This window comes from Candoia aspera, chromosome 6 (assembly GCF_035149785.1).
Source record: "Candoia aspera isolate rCanAsp1 chromosome 6, rCanAsp1.hap2, whole genome shotgun sequence".
NCBI classification, from domain to species: Eukaryota; Metazoa; Chordata; class Lepidosauria; order Squamata; family Boidae; genus Candoia; species Candoia aspera.
This window is the reverse complement of record NC_086158.1, coordinates 2,000,471-2,018,065: the sequence shown is the minus strand read 5'-3', so window position 1 is coordinate 2,018,065 and position 17,595 is coordinate 2,000,471. Positions and strand designations below refer to the sequence as shown.

General features: G+C 48.3%; 1 protein-coding gene across 1 annotated transcript in view; it reads left to right on the top strand.

The window, feature by feature from the left end:
• The window catches only part of TPRG1 (tumor protein p63 regulated 1), a 38,587-nt gene extending 21,839 nt beyond the window's left edge, over positions 1 to 16,748 (top strand). Inside the window, exons 4-5 of the mRNA XM_063306239.1 lie at positions 6,586 to 6,739; positions 15,045 to 16,748. Coding sequence (XP_063162309.1) covers positions 6,586 to 6,739; positions 15,045 to 15,239 — 349 coding nt within the window. The 3' untranslated portion in view covers positions 15,240 to 16,748. The remainder of the gene's footprint in view (positions 1 to 6,585; positions 6,740 to 15,044) is intronic.
• The last annotated feature ends 847 nt before the right edge of the window (positions 16,749 to 17,595 follow it).

Genomic DNA, 17,595 nt, shown 5'->3' with positions numbered 1-17,595 from the left:
CATGACCCTGACCTACTTGCTCCAAGGGGGCTAGCTGCCTTATAAGGAAAGAAGTAAATAAGGGACTTTGTTGTTTATTCGTTTAGTCGCTTCCGACTCTTCGTGACTTCATGGACCAGCCCACGCCAGAGCTTCCTGTCGGTCATCAACACCCCCAGCTCCCCCAGGGACGAGTCCGTCACCTCCAGAATATCATCCATCCACCTTGCCCTTGGTCGGCCCCTCTTCCTTTTGCCCTCCACTCTCCCCAGCATCAGCATCTTCTCCAGGGTGTCCTGTCTTCTCATTATGTGGCCAAAGTATTTCAGTTTTGCCTTTAATATCATTCCCTCAAGTGAGCAGTCTGGCTTTATTTCCTGGAGGATGGACTGGTTGGATCTTCCTGCAGTCCAAGGCACTCTCAGAATTTTCCTCCAACACCACAGTTCAAAAGCATCGATCTTCCTTCGCTCAGCCTTCCTTATGGTCCAGCTCTCACAGCCATATGTTACTACGGGGAACACCATTGCTTTACCTATGCGGACCTTTGTTGTCAGTGCGATGTCTCTGCTCTTAACTATTTTATCGAGATTGGTCATTGCTCTTCTCCCAAGGATTAAGCGTCTTCTGATTTCCTGGCTGCAGTCAGCATCTGCAGTAATCTTCGCACCTAGGAATACAAAGTCTTTCACTGCTTCTACATTTTCTCCCTCTATTTGCCAGTTATCGATCAAGCTGGTTGCCATAATCTTGGTTTTTTTGAGGTTTAGCTGCAAGCCAGCTTTTGCACTTTCTTCTTTCACCTTCATCATAAGGCTCCTCAGTTCCTCTTCGCATTCAGCCATCAAAGTGGTATCATCTGCATATCTGAGATTGTTACTGTTTCTTCCAGAGATTTTAACTCCAGCCTTGGATCCCTCAAGCCCAGCTTGTCGCATGATGTGTTCTGCGTACAAGTTGAATAGGTCGGGTGAGAGGATACAGCCCTGCCGTACTCCTTTCCCAATCTTAAACCAGTCCGTTGTTCCGTGGTCTGTTCTTACTGTTGCTACTTGGTCGTTATACAGATTCTTCAGGAGGCATACAAGATGACTTGGTATCCCCATACCACGAAGAACTTGCCACAATTTGTTATGGTCCACACAGTCAAAGGCTTTAGAATAGTCAAGAAAACAGAAATAGATGTGTTTCTGAAACTCCCTGGCTTTTTCCATTATCCAGCAGATATTGGCAATTTGGTCTCTAGTTCCTCTGCCTTTTCTAAACCCAGCTTGTACATCTGGCAATTCTCGCTCCATGAACTGCTGAAGTCTACCTTGCAGGATCTTGAGCATTACCTTACGGGCATGTGAAATGAGTGCCACTGTTCGATAGTTTGAACATTCTTTAGTGTTTCCCTTTTTTGGTATGGGGATATAAGTTGATTTTTTCCAATCTGATGGCCATTCTTGTGTTTTCCAAATTTGCTGGCATATAGCATACATTACCTTGACAGCATCATCTTGCAAGATTTTGAACAGTTCAGCTGGGATGCCGTCGTCTCCTGCTGCCTTGTTATTAGCAATGCTTCCTAAGGCCCGCTCAACCTCACTCTTCAGGATGTCTGGCTCTAGCTCACTGACCACACCGTCAAAGCTATCCCCAATATTGTTATCCTTCCTATACAGGTCTTCTGTATATTCTTGCCACCTTTTCTTGATCTCTCCTTCTTCTGTTAGGTCCTTGCCATCTTTGTTTTTGATCATAGCCATTTTTGCCTGAAATTTACCTCCAATGTTTCTAATTTTCTGGAAGAGGTCTCTTGTCCTTCCTATTCTATTGTCTTCTTCCACTTCCGCACATTGCTTGTTTAAAAATAATTCCTTATCTCTTCTGGCTAACCTCTGGAATTTTGCATTTAATTGGGCATATCTCCCCCTATCACTGTTGCCTTTTGCTTTCCTTCTTTCTTGGGCTACTTCTAGTGTCTCAGCAGACAGCCTATCTACTAAATCCAGTCCCTTAAATCAATTCTTCACCTCTACTGCATATTCCTTAGGAATACTAGTGAGCTCATATCTAGCTGATCTGTGGGTCTTCCCTAATCTCTTTAGTCTGATCCTAAATTGTGCAAGAAGTTCATGATCGGAACTACAGTCAGCTCCAGGTCTTGTTTTTACCGACTGTATAGATGTCCGCCACCTTTGGCTGCAAAGGATGTAATCAATCTGATTTCGGTGTTGTCCATCTGGTGAAGTCCATGTATAAAGCCGTCTCTTAGGTTGTTGGAAGAGAGTGTTTGTTATGCAGAGTGAATTGTCTTGGCAAAATTCTATCAGCCTATGTCCTGCTTCGTTTTGTTCTCCCAGGCCATGCTTACCTGTAATTCCAGGTGTCATTTGACTGCCCACCTTAGCATTCCAGTCTCCCATGATGAAAATAACATCTCTTTTAGGTGTGTTGTCCAGTAGGTGCTGCAGATCCTCACAGAACCGCTCTACTTCAGCTTCTTCAGCATCTGTGGTTGGGGCGTATATTTGGATCGCTGTGATGTTAGATGGCTTGCCCTGAATTTGAATTGAGATCTTTCTATCGTTTTTTGGATTGTATCCAAGCACTGCTTTAGCCACTTTACTATTAATTACGAAGGCTACTCCATTTCTTCTGTGGTCCTCTTGTCCACAGTAGTAGATCTGGTGGTCATTTGATGTGAAGTGGCCCATTCCAGTCCATTTCAGTTCACTGACGCCCAGAATGTCTATCTTTAATCTTGACATCTCACCAATAGCCACATCCAATTTGCCCTGGCTCATAGATCTTACATTCCAGGTTCCAATGGTGTGTTGATCCTTAGAACATCGAATTCGCTGTTCACCACCAGCACCGTCGGCCGCTAGCCGTCCTTTCGGCTTTGAGCTAGCTGCGTCATCACGTCTGGGGCTAGTTGAGCTCATCCTCTGTTCCTCCCCAGTAGCATTTTGACCACCTTCCGACCTGGGGGTCTCATCTTCCGATGGTATCCCGACATATCTCTGGTTGTTCTGATCCATTGAGTTTTCACGGCAAGAATACTGGGGTGGGTTGCCTTTACCTTCCCCAGGGATCGCATTTAGTCTGACCTCTCTGTCACGACCTTCCCGTCTTGGGTGGCCCTTCACGGTTTAGCTCATGGCATCACTGAGGTGCTCAAGCTCCAGCACCACGACAAGGTAACAATCCTTTGCTGAAGAAATAAGGGACTGGGGGAGGTAAAAAGTGGGGAACGGGAGATAGAAACAGAGGCGGGACTTCACGTGATATTTTTAGGCATTTCTGATAGGCTGTACACTCCTCAGTACCTATCCAATGGGGAACAGGAGGAGGGCTCTACTGGCCAGGATAGGGAATAAATCTGTGGGCTTTGTGTTCATGGGGGGTGCCTACTTTGCTAGCCCCCCATCCTTGCAAGAACGTATTAATAAAGTTTGCTTCTGCTGCTTCTCAAGACCTTGTCAAATTTATTCTGTGAGCTGCATTTCTCACATGAGTGTCCTTGAGATGAGGCACAACATAGCAGCGGTTGCGTGTCCTGCCTTCCTATCCCTTGAAAGTTTCCTCCTTCATCGGATAAACCTTCCTTTCTTCCCTAAGCATCACTGCTTGGCCTGGGCCGAGCAGTTCCCCCTTGTCTGGCGGTGGAAGCTACTTGAGCTCCGTTGCCTGTTGCTTTTAAGCCATTGATCTGGATACCAATCAGTACCTCACCTGTTTGGCTGGGTATGTGGAAGCCAGGATGGGTAGCCCCCATGAAGCCAGTGCAGAAGTAAAATCATTTCAAAGAAAGCTGCAAAAACGTTTGCAAAGATGGCAATAGAGTAAAAGAAGAGAGAGGTCCTTTAGCAAATTATAGTGTATTATGTCGGGCAAAATTTACACTTCCTGTGAGATGCATACCTCCCTTAACCACTTCATCAAAGGTTATCAACTAGAGCAGTGTTTCTCAACCTCAGCAACTTTATGATGTTTGAACTTCAACTCCCAGAATTCCCCAGCTAGTATGTATGGACCCCAGCACACTGGCTAGGGAATTCTGGGAGTTGAAGTCCATACATCCTAGCTGGGGAATTCTGGGAGTTGAAGTTCACCCATCTTAGAGTTGCTGAGGTTGAGACACACTGCTCTAGAGGGAGCTGACCTGTCTCTTGAAGCAGGGTGTTCAACAGTCTAGGTGTGGCTGTTAAAAAGTCCCTTTTTTTTGGTCCCATCAAATGTATCCAGGACATTGGGAAGGACTTCTTCACTGGATCGTAGGCACAGGCAGTCTAGTATGAAAGGACCTAAAGCTTAAGCAAGTCTCCATCAGCACAAGGGTGGCATTCATATAGCACTTTTTCCTGGGCCACATGATATTATTATTATTATTATTATTATTATTATTATTATTATTATTATTATTAATTTCATTTGGGGGTTGCCCATTTCACTGATGGAAACCAGGCAAGCTGAGTCCTACTCAAAGGCAGCTGATCTGCGAACACAGTTCCTGGACCGTCATTGACTCCATCAGCTGCTGGACTTGTGCCCAGCATTGACTTATGCCCAGGAATAAAGTGGGACCCTTGCAGAATTAATGCAGTGTGAGCCTCCTTCAGGCACCACCAGCATTTCTGATGCTGCAGTGTTTTTCAATCGTGCTTATCCTGACTTTCTTGGCAAACTTTCTCCATCCAAGTGTGATGGACCACAATCCCAGCATTCTCCACCCACCATGCTGGACGGGGATGCTGGTGTTGCAATGGCGGTTTCAGGCACCGGACTGAAGAAGGCGGGACGGGGTGGACATTTGAACTCTATGCTTGCCTGGCACTTTTGATCTTCTGTCTTTTATTACTGTTACTGACTGCATGGCTAATAAGGAATCTATTACCTTGGCCTGTTTGGGCATCCCTCTAGGACAGGGTTTCTCAACCTTGGCATCTTCCCCCCGGCATATGCTGGCTGGGGAATTCTGGGAGTTGAAGTCCACACAGCTTAAAGTTGCCAAGGTTGAGAAACACTGCTCCAGGACATGATTTGATAGTGGTTGTTAGAAAGATTTGACCTAATAATAATACTAATACTACTACTAATACTAATAAGTTTGCAGATTACTTAGCTGCCCTTCCATATAACTGGAGGGCCACAGGTTGGAGATCTGTCTCTGTGGGAGAAAATGCACACATTCTGTTTTGTTTTTCTCTCTCAAGAGCCAGGTGCTTCTTGAATAGGAAAAAAACAGTGCTTAAGTCTGATTATTTTTTTTCCCTCCTTTCTTCTCCTCTACTTTCTCTACCCCAGAGTTAGGAGCCCATGAACAGAGCTGTGTTTATGCATTCAGGAAGGAGCAGAAAGGAAAAAAAGGGGGGATTTATTTGGTTTGCAGAGACAATACAAAAGCCAAGCCTGAATTTTGGCATCCTCCGGAGAGGTGTTTGTGTGGCTTTTAATAATTACATTTGAAGCGGGAAACCTGATCATTTCAGAGAGGAGGGAAGGGACGGTACATCCAATCTGTCCCTCCTTAAAGTGTTCTGAAGACGAAGTCTAACATGTAGCAGTAATGGTTTTCAACGTCGATCCACAAAATCTGCCATCAAGGCAACACCCTCTTATCCGCTCTTGTTTTGACCCCACAACGGCCTCTGGTTCCTAAAAGGCCATCTGCCACAGATCCACGTAGGTTCTCCAGATCATCGGTGCTATCCAAAACCTTCCCTGATTCGCTTCAGTCTGGAAGATCTGATGGGCAGGGGCTGAGGTCCATTTTGGTCCATTGGGCACCCCTGGGAAATGCCACACAGTGGGGTCTCCAACCCTCCAATCCTGGGTCCCAAGGATGCTTAGAGAAGAAGCAAGGATTGGGCTGGGGGCATTGCCTGATGCATCTGTGATGCCTCCAGAGGACAGGGCATCCATCTTGGACATAGGGTTCCTGTAGGGCAGCGTTTCTCAACCTCGGCAACTTGAAGATGTGTGGACTTCAACTCCCAGAGTTTTTCAGTCAGCCATGCTAGCTAGGGAATTCTGGGAGTTGAAGTCCACACATCTTCAAGCTGCCGAGGTTGAGAAACGCTGCTGTAGGGAATTGGAGATGTCCCATCTTTCCTGAAAAGGGTGTGGTTGAGAGCCAGAAGGATGTTCAAGGCAGTTTGTGGTGTAACGACCTTGCATGGCCTTGGGGCAGTGAAGGAGGCTTTCTTTGCCACCTCCCTGCACAGAGCAGGGAGGGAGGACCTAGAAGTTCCTCTCCTTTCATTTTGCAATGGAACTGTCTTTCCCCCGCCCGGGGGTTGTATCTTAGGGAACGTCCAGACAAGAGTTTTTTTGTGCTTTTCATCTTGACTCATCCATGGATTGTTTTCTCCAGCAGCTCAGGTGTCACCCTCTGGAGCTTTTAACTCTCCCATGTTTTCCCACCATTTTCTAGCCCTACAATACCCTAAGTGGTGTTAGCCCCAAGACCTTCTTCCATCTAGGAGCTACTTCCCATCGTTGATCGGCCTCCTGTGTTTTGGTTTCTCTGGAGAACTCGGTTGCCCGGCCCAAGAGAGCCCCCTCTTCTTGGGCTGGCCAGAAACACCCCATCACGCAAAATGTTTTGCTTTCTAGGAAGGATGGAGAAGGCCTGAGGATCTTCTGGGACAAACAGCAAGAGCCAAACTTCTTCTCCCACTGGAACCCCTGGTCCACCAATATTCCGTATGCCACCTTCATGGAGCACCCGGTCAAAAACGGCTGCCTGAGGCTTAGCCCCATCTGTCAGGTGGGTCAGGGAGGGACCAGCCAGAAAAATGGGGGCAGGGGCAGGGAGGTGGGTGAGTTTTATATGTTGGGTTTTCATGAGCTGAATTTCATGAGGCACGACGTTCTCCCAGAGTGGCTACATTCACACCAGATGCTGAAACTGGTCATGGATTAACCCATTTTCCTTAGTTTTCAAAATAGATTGAATGTTACAGGTTTGGGCTTACATATCCCCCTAAGCCATGAAAAACCCAACCATGATAAATATTAACCAAACTTAGCCTATTACAGGGATACATCTGCTAGGCCTCTGCTTAACCTGGTTAAGGCTGATCTGGGACCACAGCCACTTAAATAGACAAGAATGGCTAGCTAGTATGGAGCTCAGTGGCTGTGTTCATACATCATGCTTAATCTAGTACCCATAATGACCATTTCCTGAGTTCACACCATCACTGAACCATGAACTAACCCATCAGGTTGGGGTCCGACAGTATAAACTAATCTAACTTAGGTAATACTACCCTAATTTAGCAAGCTGTGTGAATGCTAGATCTTTACCTGAAATAGTTGTGAGAAGCCGTATTTTGCAGGAAAACAACCGATGACCTTTTCAGCTTGGAATCATAGAGCGAAAACTGTATTTCTGCAGTGCCAAACACTTTAGTGGCCAGGATGGGTGGCTTCCTCCATCTTCGTTTTCTTCCCCTCCTTTCAAACGTCATCAGCTGGCAGGAAGTCGTCCACCATGGGCTGGGGAGCTTTGACAGAGGGCTGGACCGGTGAGTTCAAGCCATCTGGTTTTGTGCAAAGATTTTTTTTGGGGGGGAGGGTCATTCAGAGGGAACTGGATGACCCGCTGACCCTTGCACCAAGCCAGAATTAATTACTGGACTCCTGATGGAAGTGGGTTTAGCGCCATTCCAGAATAGCGCTAAAGTCTCCTCAACAACATCTGAGAGATGCAGAGGGAGACATAGCAGCTGAGAGATGGATGGCCCTCCCTCTCCCACTTGAGAGCCATTGACCAAACGGCCACGGCCTTGGCTTGCAGAATTTCCCCGCCCCCCACACCCCCCTTGTGGCTGCCCTCAAACCGTGTCAACAGAAGGGAGAAAGCCCTTTTTCAATCCAGGCACAGCTAAAGCAAAGCTGAGGATGCCTCGGCTTGAAGGGTTAGGGAAAGTGACATTGGCAGAGCTGGACGGTGCAGGAGTGGCCATGCAGCCAACCTCAGGGAGGCCAAGTGAGGTCATCCAGACAGTGATTCGGTGGATTCAGTGATATAAGGGAAAGGGATTTTCCTCTCCCGGCGGAGCGAAATACGAACTCTACTATAATGTGTGTGTGAAACACGCACAGAGAGAAAGCAGATTCGTCTGGGATACAAACAACACGTCTTGTCCCCGGCCTATCTTCCCATCTGCAGTTTTGCTTAGAAGAAAATTAGTAACTGGATCCCCCTTTCTGGAACGTAGGAACAGCAAGCAGGAAGTGGTTTGTGCATCTCAAAGTCCTTTTATTCTGCCCGAGGGAACGTATGGGCTTGCCCCTTTGGGACTTTTCTTTCTCCTGCTCTTCCAGGGGGTATCAGGTGAGAGGGGGAGGGAAGAGATTTTTGGGGGGGGAGGGATAGAATTCTAGCGCAATGAACTTGCAAAACACACACGCACAAACATCCAGGAACACCAAGAATGGGGCTGTTTGTGTTTCAAGGGACCAGGAACTGGTAGAGATTGTTTAATAGCCAACCCTTAGAGCAGCATTTGTCTACCTTGGCCACTTTAAGATGTGTGGACTTCAGCTCCCAGAATTCCCCAGCCGACTGGCTGGGGAATTCTGGGAGCTGAAGTCCACACATCTTAAAGTGGCCAAGGTGGACAAATGCTGCGAATGGGTGATGCTGCTGATAAAAAGGCCAGTGCTATCTTTGGATGCACAGGGTCCAACGCATGGCAAGTTATGGTCCCCTCTTCTGTGCCCCTGTCAGGCCCCACCAGAGGTGGGCACCAGAGTTCAGGAGAGGCAGGGACAAATTGGAGCAAACTCAGAGGAAGGCTGCCAAAGAGGGTGGGAGGAGGTGTGGAAACAAGGAACAGATAAAGGATCTGGGAATGTTTAGTCTGCAGAAGGATATGACAGCCGCCTTGCAATATCTGAAAGGCTGTCACCCAGAAGAGGGAGTGACTCCCAGTTGCCCAAAGGGCACGTCCAGAACCAAGGTTCAGGTTGGACACCAGGACGAACTTCCGGACTGGACAGGCTGTTGGCCAGTGGAACAGGCTGCCACGTGAAGTGGGGAGTTCTTCTTTGTGGGTGGTCTTCAGACAGAAGCTGGTCACCTTTCACAGGTGCTCTAGCGGGTCCTGCCCTGACCAGGGGTGAGACTAGATGCCCTCTAAGTTCCCTTCCATCTCTGCCATTCTATGAAAGAGCTAAGGACCAATTGAGGCTGCCTCCACTGTGGGCTGGGGATGAGATGGAGGCCGTGTCAGGAGGACGAGACCTCTGAAAACCATTCATGGGGTGTCTTTGTGCCACATGCAGTGGGATGTCCGGGAGTGGGACTTTCTTCATGCAGCATGCTCCGCCAGAGTGGCCACACTGCACACCTTGAGAAACTGCGAGAGTGTTAATGGTGTTTTGAGTTTTTTGCCACTCTCCCCACCTGCACTGAACCCCGACCCACTCATGCCCCCTCTTTCCTGGGATCTTGTCGAGTCTTTTGTGCCAGCCTCTGAGTGAGATGAGCTTAAGTCGTCCTGAGCTGGGCAGATATTAGGGCATTCCCCCCTTCCCTCAGGCTAAAAGTGTGTGAAAGCGATTCCACTTCTCCCCCTATGACCTGGTGCAGGCGGGCACCCAGCTGTGAATATGATCAGGGGTGCATTTGGGGGGGTCATTGGCCAGCCTCTGTGCCCACCATTTTCCTCCCTGCATTTGCCCTCTCCTCTTTTAGACCCTTCGCTTCCCCCTTCTCTGTCTTTGACACCAGCATCTCTTCCAGGGAGGCAAAGGGGAAGAAGGGGAGCACATTTGTGCTGATGTGCCAGTTTCCCTATACAGGTAGTCCTCGACTTATGACCACAATTGGGACTGGAACTTCCATTGCCAAAAGAGGCGGTTGTTAAGTGAGTCATGCCCAATTTTAGGACCTTTTTTGCTGCAGTCATTAAGTGAATCACCATGGCCGTTAAGCGAATTTGGCTTCCCCCATTGACTTTGCTTGTTGGAAGCCACCTGGGAAGGTTGCAAATGGCGATCATGTGACCCCGGAAAGCTGCAACTGTCGTAAGTGCGAATCAGTTGCCAAGTGCCTGAACTTTGACTGTGTGACCGCAGGGACACTATGATGGTCATTAAGTGCAAGGACTGGTCACAAGTCACTTTTTTCAGTACGGTCGTAACTTCAAACGGTTGCTAAATGAATGGTTGTAAGTGGAGGACTGCCTGTACTTGTTGGTGGCAATCACCGGCAGGAGTTTGCATTTTGTACAAACTTCTGCCACTTGTGAACAGCTAGCACAAGACTACTGCGGTGTGCCGCAGATTTGCACGCTTGCAGAATGGCACCAGAACACTAGAGCCACCCTCCCCTGCTTTACCATCCTCTTTCAAACTAGGAGAAGTCGGCACGCATGCTCCTTGCACATTTATGCAACTCTGGTGTGTGAGTCAGCTCTTTTCACGATCTTGCTCACTTCGCAGAGTTGAGTCTTTATTGATCAAGAGAAATTGCCCAGAATCTCACAGTTGTCCAACCCTTCCCCATTCCCACACCATTGTCACGACTGGGGAAGGTTACTCTGATGGCTGAGAATATCTTTTTCTGGGGTGGGGGGGGAGAAGTGGGAAGCAAAGCCCAAAGAACTGACCAATCGCTTTGCTCATCGCATATTGCCCACGCATAATCAGGACCGCCCCATTTGCTAGGGAGGCAGAAGAGAAACAAGTGGGGCAGGAGTGGGATCTGCCACAGGGATGCGACATTTCATGCCAGTCTCCAGGGTGGGTGCTCTTAAGTTGGGGGTAGGGAAGGACCATAAGGGAAGAAGACAAACTGAGTTAAAGGAAGAAGAAGCCTCAAGGAAGAAGGTTCGAGCAGCCGGGAATTAAGGCTTGCAGAAATCTAGGCTCCGGCCCACACCTCTTGATCCTTTCTCAAGGGCGTCTGCTGCAACGGAGTGCCGGGCTGGCGGTGGCCAGCTAACCCTGGGCAGAGTTCCTCCACACACCCGTCTCCAAAGATTTGCATCTGGAGTATGACACACCGTGACCTTCCTCTCACGACAGCACAACCTGTCTCACATGAGGGACGTTGGCTAACAGGATCCCACCTTCCCACCGAGCTGTGCCGGCTTTCACAGACGGTCTTGGCCCGTCTGTGGCCAGTGGGAGCAGGTCCGTCCCTCCTGTCATGAAAATCTTCTGCCCCGTTTAGTGGGGAAGTGGGTGCGAGGGGCGTGCGAGGCAAACCTGTGGGACAGAATATGCATGAGTTTAAGCCCTTCCGAGATGCTGCGTGCATATTTGCAGCCCCGCCAGCTGGGGGCAAAGCAAAGCTGAGCACAAAGGCCTGAGAAAAAGCAGCCACTTTACCAATTTATTGCTCCAGCAGAGAGCGGAGCGCAAAGCTGCCCGAAGCGAAAACAAGAAGAAGGAAAAAAGCTTCACAAAAACTGCCTCCCAATTGTTACGGGCGGGTCGTTTTAATTTTCACTTAATGATAATGTTTTTTTTACGCTTTTACGATTTGAGCTCTAGTGTTGTCTCAGGGATGTTTTGTTTCTGTAAACCGCCGAGAGTCACGGGATCACCATGGTCTACGAGTAAATAAATACATGAGTAAATAAATAAAAGGGAAAGCTGAGCTGCGCTGAGCAGGAAAAAAGAATAGCTGGAGAAAATGTGCAGTGGAGAGAGAAAACCAAGACAAAAACTTAGGAAGCAGCCAAAAGCTGTAGTTGCAGAGAAAAATAAAAATTTGTTTCAATTGCATCTTAATGATTCACATGGTTTCTTGCTGCCCTGGGCATCTTGCATGGAAAAGTAAGGTGGACTTACGACCATTCATTTAGCAACCATTCGAAGTTACGACGGTGCCGGAAAAAGTGACTTGTGACCAGTCCTCGCACTTATGACCGTCACAGCATCCCTATGGTCACGTGATCAAAATTCAGGTGCTTGGCAACTGACTCACACTTATGACAGTTGCAGCATTCCGGGGTCATGTGATTGCCATTTGCAACCTTCCCGGCCAGCTTCCAACAAGCAAAGTCAATGGGGGGAGCCAGATTCACTTAATGACCATGGTGATTCGCTTATTGACTGCGGTGATTCACTTAACAACCACAGCAAAAAAGATCATAAAATCAGGCATGACTCACTTAACAACAGACTCGCTTAGCCATGGAAGTTCCAGTCCCAACTGTGGTCATAACTCAAGGACTACCTGTACATGTATAGGAAAAATAAGGGTTAACGAATTTTATGGCGGGTCAGGTGGAAAAGGGAGGTGCAGACTTGCAGAAGGAAGCATCCCAGTTTCTGCTTAGGGGCAGAAATTTGCTGGGGAGGAAAATTTGGGTGGGGGGCTGGGCAGCACCTCCAGCAGAATGACTCTCCTTGCAAGAATTGTATAGAAAAAGGCTTTGGCAGCTGATGGCTGCTCCTTCCCCTGCAGGCTGAAGTGGGGCTGGGAGCCCTGAACCCAAATGCCAAAGCTTTGTTGGGAGCAAAATGCTGCCTAGTTGGCCACATTCACACAAGGTGCTTCACCCGGTGAAGGAATGCCGTGCGTTCACATAATATGCTGAATCAAAAAGAGGTGAGGTTCCCCCACGCTAGGTGCCGCAAACAATTAGGCAAAGTTAAACTAACCAAATTATGGAAATAGATCCACAAGATGCTGGCTGGGGAATCCTGGGAGTCGAAGTCCACATGTCTTAAAGTTGCTGAGGTTGAGAAACACTGCGCTAAATCATCACCTGACCTGGATAAATATGTGGTGTGAAGTGCTTAAATCTGGTTAGTGTGTTAAACCATTTCCTAGGCTGTCACAATACAGGTAGTCCTCAACTTACAACCACAATTGGGACTAGAATTTCCACTGTAAGTCATTGAAGTCATAGGTCGAGTCGCCACGTGAGTGGACCCAATTTTTCAACCATTTTTATGGCAGTTGTTAAGCGAATCCAGTTTCCCCAATGGGCGTTCTTTGCCAGAAACATCACAAAACATGATCACGTGACCACAGGATGCTGCAACCAGTCATAAATGCGAGCCGGTTGCCAAGAGCCTGAAATGCAATCATGTGACCGCGGGGAGCGGTGCAATGTCCTGCGATGCTTGGAAGTGCTTTACAGGCCATAAAGCGCCCATTCCGAGGCTGTCGTAACTTCAGACTGTCGTTAAGCAAACAGTCGTAAGTCGAGGACTACCTGTGGGCTGAAGCGTAAACTAACCAAGTGGGCTGTTTGCTCAGCGGTGGTTCCCAGGCCAGGCAAAACCATTACGTCAACTCCTCCTAGCCGCCTCCCTGGCCTTGAAGGGAGCAGCCAAAGATCTGTTAGGACGGAGAGGCAGGAAGAGAAGGTAGGACTCAGTCGGAGATCAAGGTGGACGAGTTGCAGGAGAAGGATCGGCCCCTTCTCCTCTGCCCTCGGGTCCCTGCCCTGGCGGAGCAGCCCCTGAGACTCCACCACCTAGTGAGCCAGTTCTGAATAAGAGCTGAATTTTGGGGCCCTGCCTGACTGCAGACTGCAAAGCTCCCCAAAACCCTTAGCAAGGATTAATGCTAATTAAGCCTCGCGTGGCATGTGAATGGCAGCCGCTAGATCTCTCCGTAACCTGTGTGTGCACATGTGCAAGAGCGAGCGAGTGAGCAGGAAGAGGTCACCGTAGGTCAGCCATCAACTGTTTTGCTCCATTGCCATCCAGAGACACCCAGCCCCTTCCTCCCCCACCCCATTCCACACCTCTCTCTGTTTATCCTCGAGATTTTGGCAGCTTTCCATGGTCCGTCCGTCTGCCTGGTGTGTAACTCAACCCCTCTGTGTTCCTGGCGTGGGGAGGATGCCGTGGAGCGTTAGAAGCCTCCCTCCAAGCTGCTTTCAATCCCGGGCATGAAAAATATCCTTTGCCCACATGAGGCTGGGTCTCAAGAGTTTGGCATGAGCCCCACCACCCCCCAGGCAGGGGTCCCAGCTGCGTTACGGTGGAGAGGTGGCTGAAGGACATGAGAAAATTCCTCGACCCTCACACAGAGGGGATCCAGTTTCCAGGGGAATTTGTTGGAGACGTCTGCTAAGCAGGGTGCCGTTCCCCGTCCCTCCCCATCTCCGATTGCAGAATGCCTCCGACGCACCAAGCGCTTTCCAGGCCTGGCGTGCATTCACGGCTCCAGCGGCGAATGTGTTTTTCGTGCTGGGAAGCAGCTGAGCTGGCCTCCTTTGTCAGAGCAAGCGAGGGTGACCACGGGAGGGGGGCAAAAAAGTCAAGATGGCAGTGCCCGTAAAAAAGGCGCAGGGCTTCGATTGCATGCTCCTCACTTGTGACCCGGCTCTCAACCACATCGCTTCAGAATCTTGATCTTCCCGTCTGCGTTTTCAGGAAATTGTCCCTCTCGTTTTTCAAGAGATGCTTGAAGTCAGAAATGAATCTGGGCCTCCAGAGAGCGCTAAGCTGCACCTCCCAGCCTGCTTTAGCAGAGGCTATGTTGGCAGGAGCTGCTGTGAGCAGCAGCAACATCACGGGGCCCTGGCAAGTTCTCCACTCCTTGTTTTAAGTAGAGGTTTTTGAACCTAACAGGGCAGAGACACTGTTATTAAATGCCTTTGTTTTATAAGGTTAGGGTTAGGGCTGCCCATCTTGCTCAAGGGACTCTGGGTGACGGACGCAACCAAAACATCAATATAACAATAGAAAAAATTAAAAATTAAATTAGCTACACCACAAACAGAAAGCCAAGAGAATCTGCAGAGCCGCCGAGCAGATGGATTCAGAATTCGGGGAGGGGTAAACCTGGAGCTGGATGGCCTTCTGTTGGGGATCCTTTAGTTACATCCCTGCGCCGAGCAGGGGGTTGAACTAAATGACCTCTGAAGATCCCTTCCAGCTTATCCGTTCTGTTGCTCTGGAAGGCATCTGCTTGGGAAAGGCTGGCTAAGGAAAGGGCATTTCCTGCACGCCATGCCATTGCCCTACAGAGAACCACTACTGGGACGCTTTGCAAACCGCGGTACTTGATCCTGCCCAAGGAATATTGTCGAGGACGAGAGAAGAAAATTATCTACTGGTTCACGGCCTCTCTGGTTTATCCGCAGGTCTCCGCCTTCAAGGCCCAGCTGGCACAAGCCGTGCAGAATGCCCAGAGGATGGATCCTGTGCGGGGCAGCAGTGGCGGCGTGGCGGTGGTGAACGAGCCCATCGTCATCCAAACCTATACCGGGCTGATGGCTTTTTTTGAAAACAAAAATAAGCTGGGGTATTGCCTCGCTCGGGGCAGCATTGGCTTCTGAACTGGGCCCTCTTCCTCCTGGGTTCCTTTTCTTAAATTTCCCGCTCACAACATCTGGTGGAACAAGATACTGCAAGAGTGTGTTAATCTCTGGTGCCCAATAATCAGGAGGAGTCTGGACGCACCGTTTCGGACCCTCAAACTTTATTCAAAGGCAGACACTTGCAAGGGCAAGCCTGAGAGTCCGAAACGGCGCGTCCAGACTCCTCCTGATTTATAAATAAGAGAATGATAATATTATCATAGACAATGGTGCACCAATTTTGCCTGGCAAAATTCCCTTCTCAAATTCTTGGACAGGCCTGGGGAATGTGACCTTTCCAGATGTTAAAGGAGTCTAATACCCATCCAATCTAGCCAACTCGGCTACAGTCAGTCCTCAACTTATGGCCACAATTGGGACCGGAAAACTCCTTGTTAAGTGGTGTGGTCGTTAAGTGAGATATCATGTGATGATGCCCGATTTTACAACCTTTTTTGCCACAGTCATTAAACAAATCCAGCTTCTCCATTGAATTTGCTTGTTGGAAGCCAGCTGGGGAGGTCGCAAATGGCGATCACGTGACCCTGGGACACTGCAACCATCATAAATACGGTACATGCTGGTTGCCAAGCGCCCAAATCATGATCACGTGACCATGGGGATGTGGCAACAGTCGTAAGTGTGAGGACCGGCCGCAAGTCACTTTTTTCATTGCCATCGTGACTTCAAACGGTCGCTAAATAAATGGTCAGAAGTCAGGGACTACCTGTAATGGTCAGCATGCTTGGAATCAGAATCTCAGCCTACCTGGGGTGCTTTTTAGCCCAGGTTCTCAGTGTATGCAACGCGCCTCTTTGTTCACACCTGACACTTAAACAGCAACCTCATGGCTGCATTCACACAGCAGAGCCACTTACGTTTGCATCAGCCTGGGTTGCTTTTTTATGGTTTAGAGTTTGTGGAACACTCCCCAAGGCTGGTTAGCTTCTGGGCATTGTGCCAACCCAGAAATGGATTCCTTAATTAAGTTATAAGTGTGTGTTATGTGAATGCAGCTTCTCTGGGCATTTTGCTCACTAAATCTCTTGAGCTAATTCACTTTTCCCAACCAGAATCTTCTGGATAGGTTGGACGTCAGCTCCCCTCAAGCTTGCCGCTTGGCCATTGCTCAGGATGGTGGGATTTGCCTTGTTGCTACAACTGGCTAGCCACTGAGGGTAAGCTAGAAAGCACCCATTTATTTAGAAAAAGCTGGTTAAAGGCTCACTTCTCCTTTTATTGTGTTCTTCCTTAAAATAATAACTGTGGTGGTGGTGATGATGATGACGACGATAGTTCTTCAGTCCAGCTTTGGTTCAAATTTGAACTGTTCCTGTCTTTGAAATGTCCATTTTCTTGACTTGCAAAATCAAGAAGTCGATTAAGTATTTCTGCAAACAGGGAGGAAAGGATTTGCTTTTTAAGCAAGGGAACTACTTTTACTTTTTCTCATTACAATAAAATAACTAATTTTCCAGTTCAACCTGAGCCTCTGTTGTTTTATTTTCTGGAACCAAGAATGGATTTCCTGCAGCTTTAGCTCTGGAAATTTGATGGTTTGTCTTGTTTCCTATTTCCGTACCATCAGTGTGCGTGGTATGTTAGATCAATGGCCATAATGAACTTGCAAGGGAGTGCATTTTTTTTTAGAGTGCATTGAAAAAGGACTGGAGGGAGTTAGAATCTAAAACTGAGAATGCAGGAGATGAGGCGGTCCAACCAGACCCCCTCTCGATTTGATCACCATCAGATCCCATCAGCCCAAAGATGCAGGGCTGAAATGTCAAAATATAGGTTTGCTTTGGGGAGGAAGGGGGACCGAGCCAAGGCTGGGGAGAGATTGGAAGGATGCGGGTGGGCTGTGCCAAGCTCTCGGGCAAGACTGGAGTGAAGGGATTGAATTTTAGCTTAAGAGGCCTGTGGTTTTGTGCAGCGGCACAGAAGATCCGCCAGACTCCGCTGGGCCAATTTTCCACTAGCCAAACGCATTCCATGGAACTGTGATTCATTTAAATTTTAGATATTATCACTTCTTTGTAATTTTAGAAGTGATTATGCTTATATAATTCTAGTGTCTATTTTTTAATTTAAATATAGGCTGCACCCTGGACCTCGTTCATAAGTTGTTCTGTAAATGTATTTTAGCTTTGTCTTAGCTTTTATTTAATTTATTATCAATAGATTTAGAGATATTCACTGAGCACTCTGCTTGTACTGGTCTACGGCCGTAATACTTTGAAAATTGAAACTGAGATCAAGCGGGCTCAGCGCTTCCCAGCAGCTGTTGCAAAGAGAACCAAGTGTTCTGATTCACACATGCTGCTTCTGGGTCCTT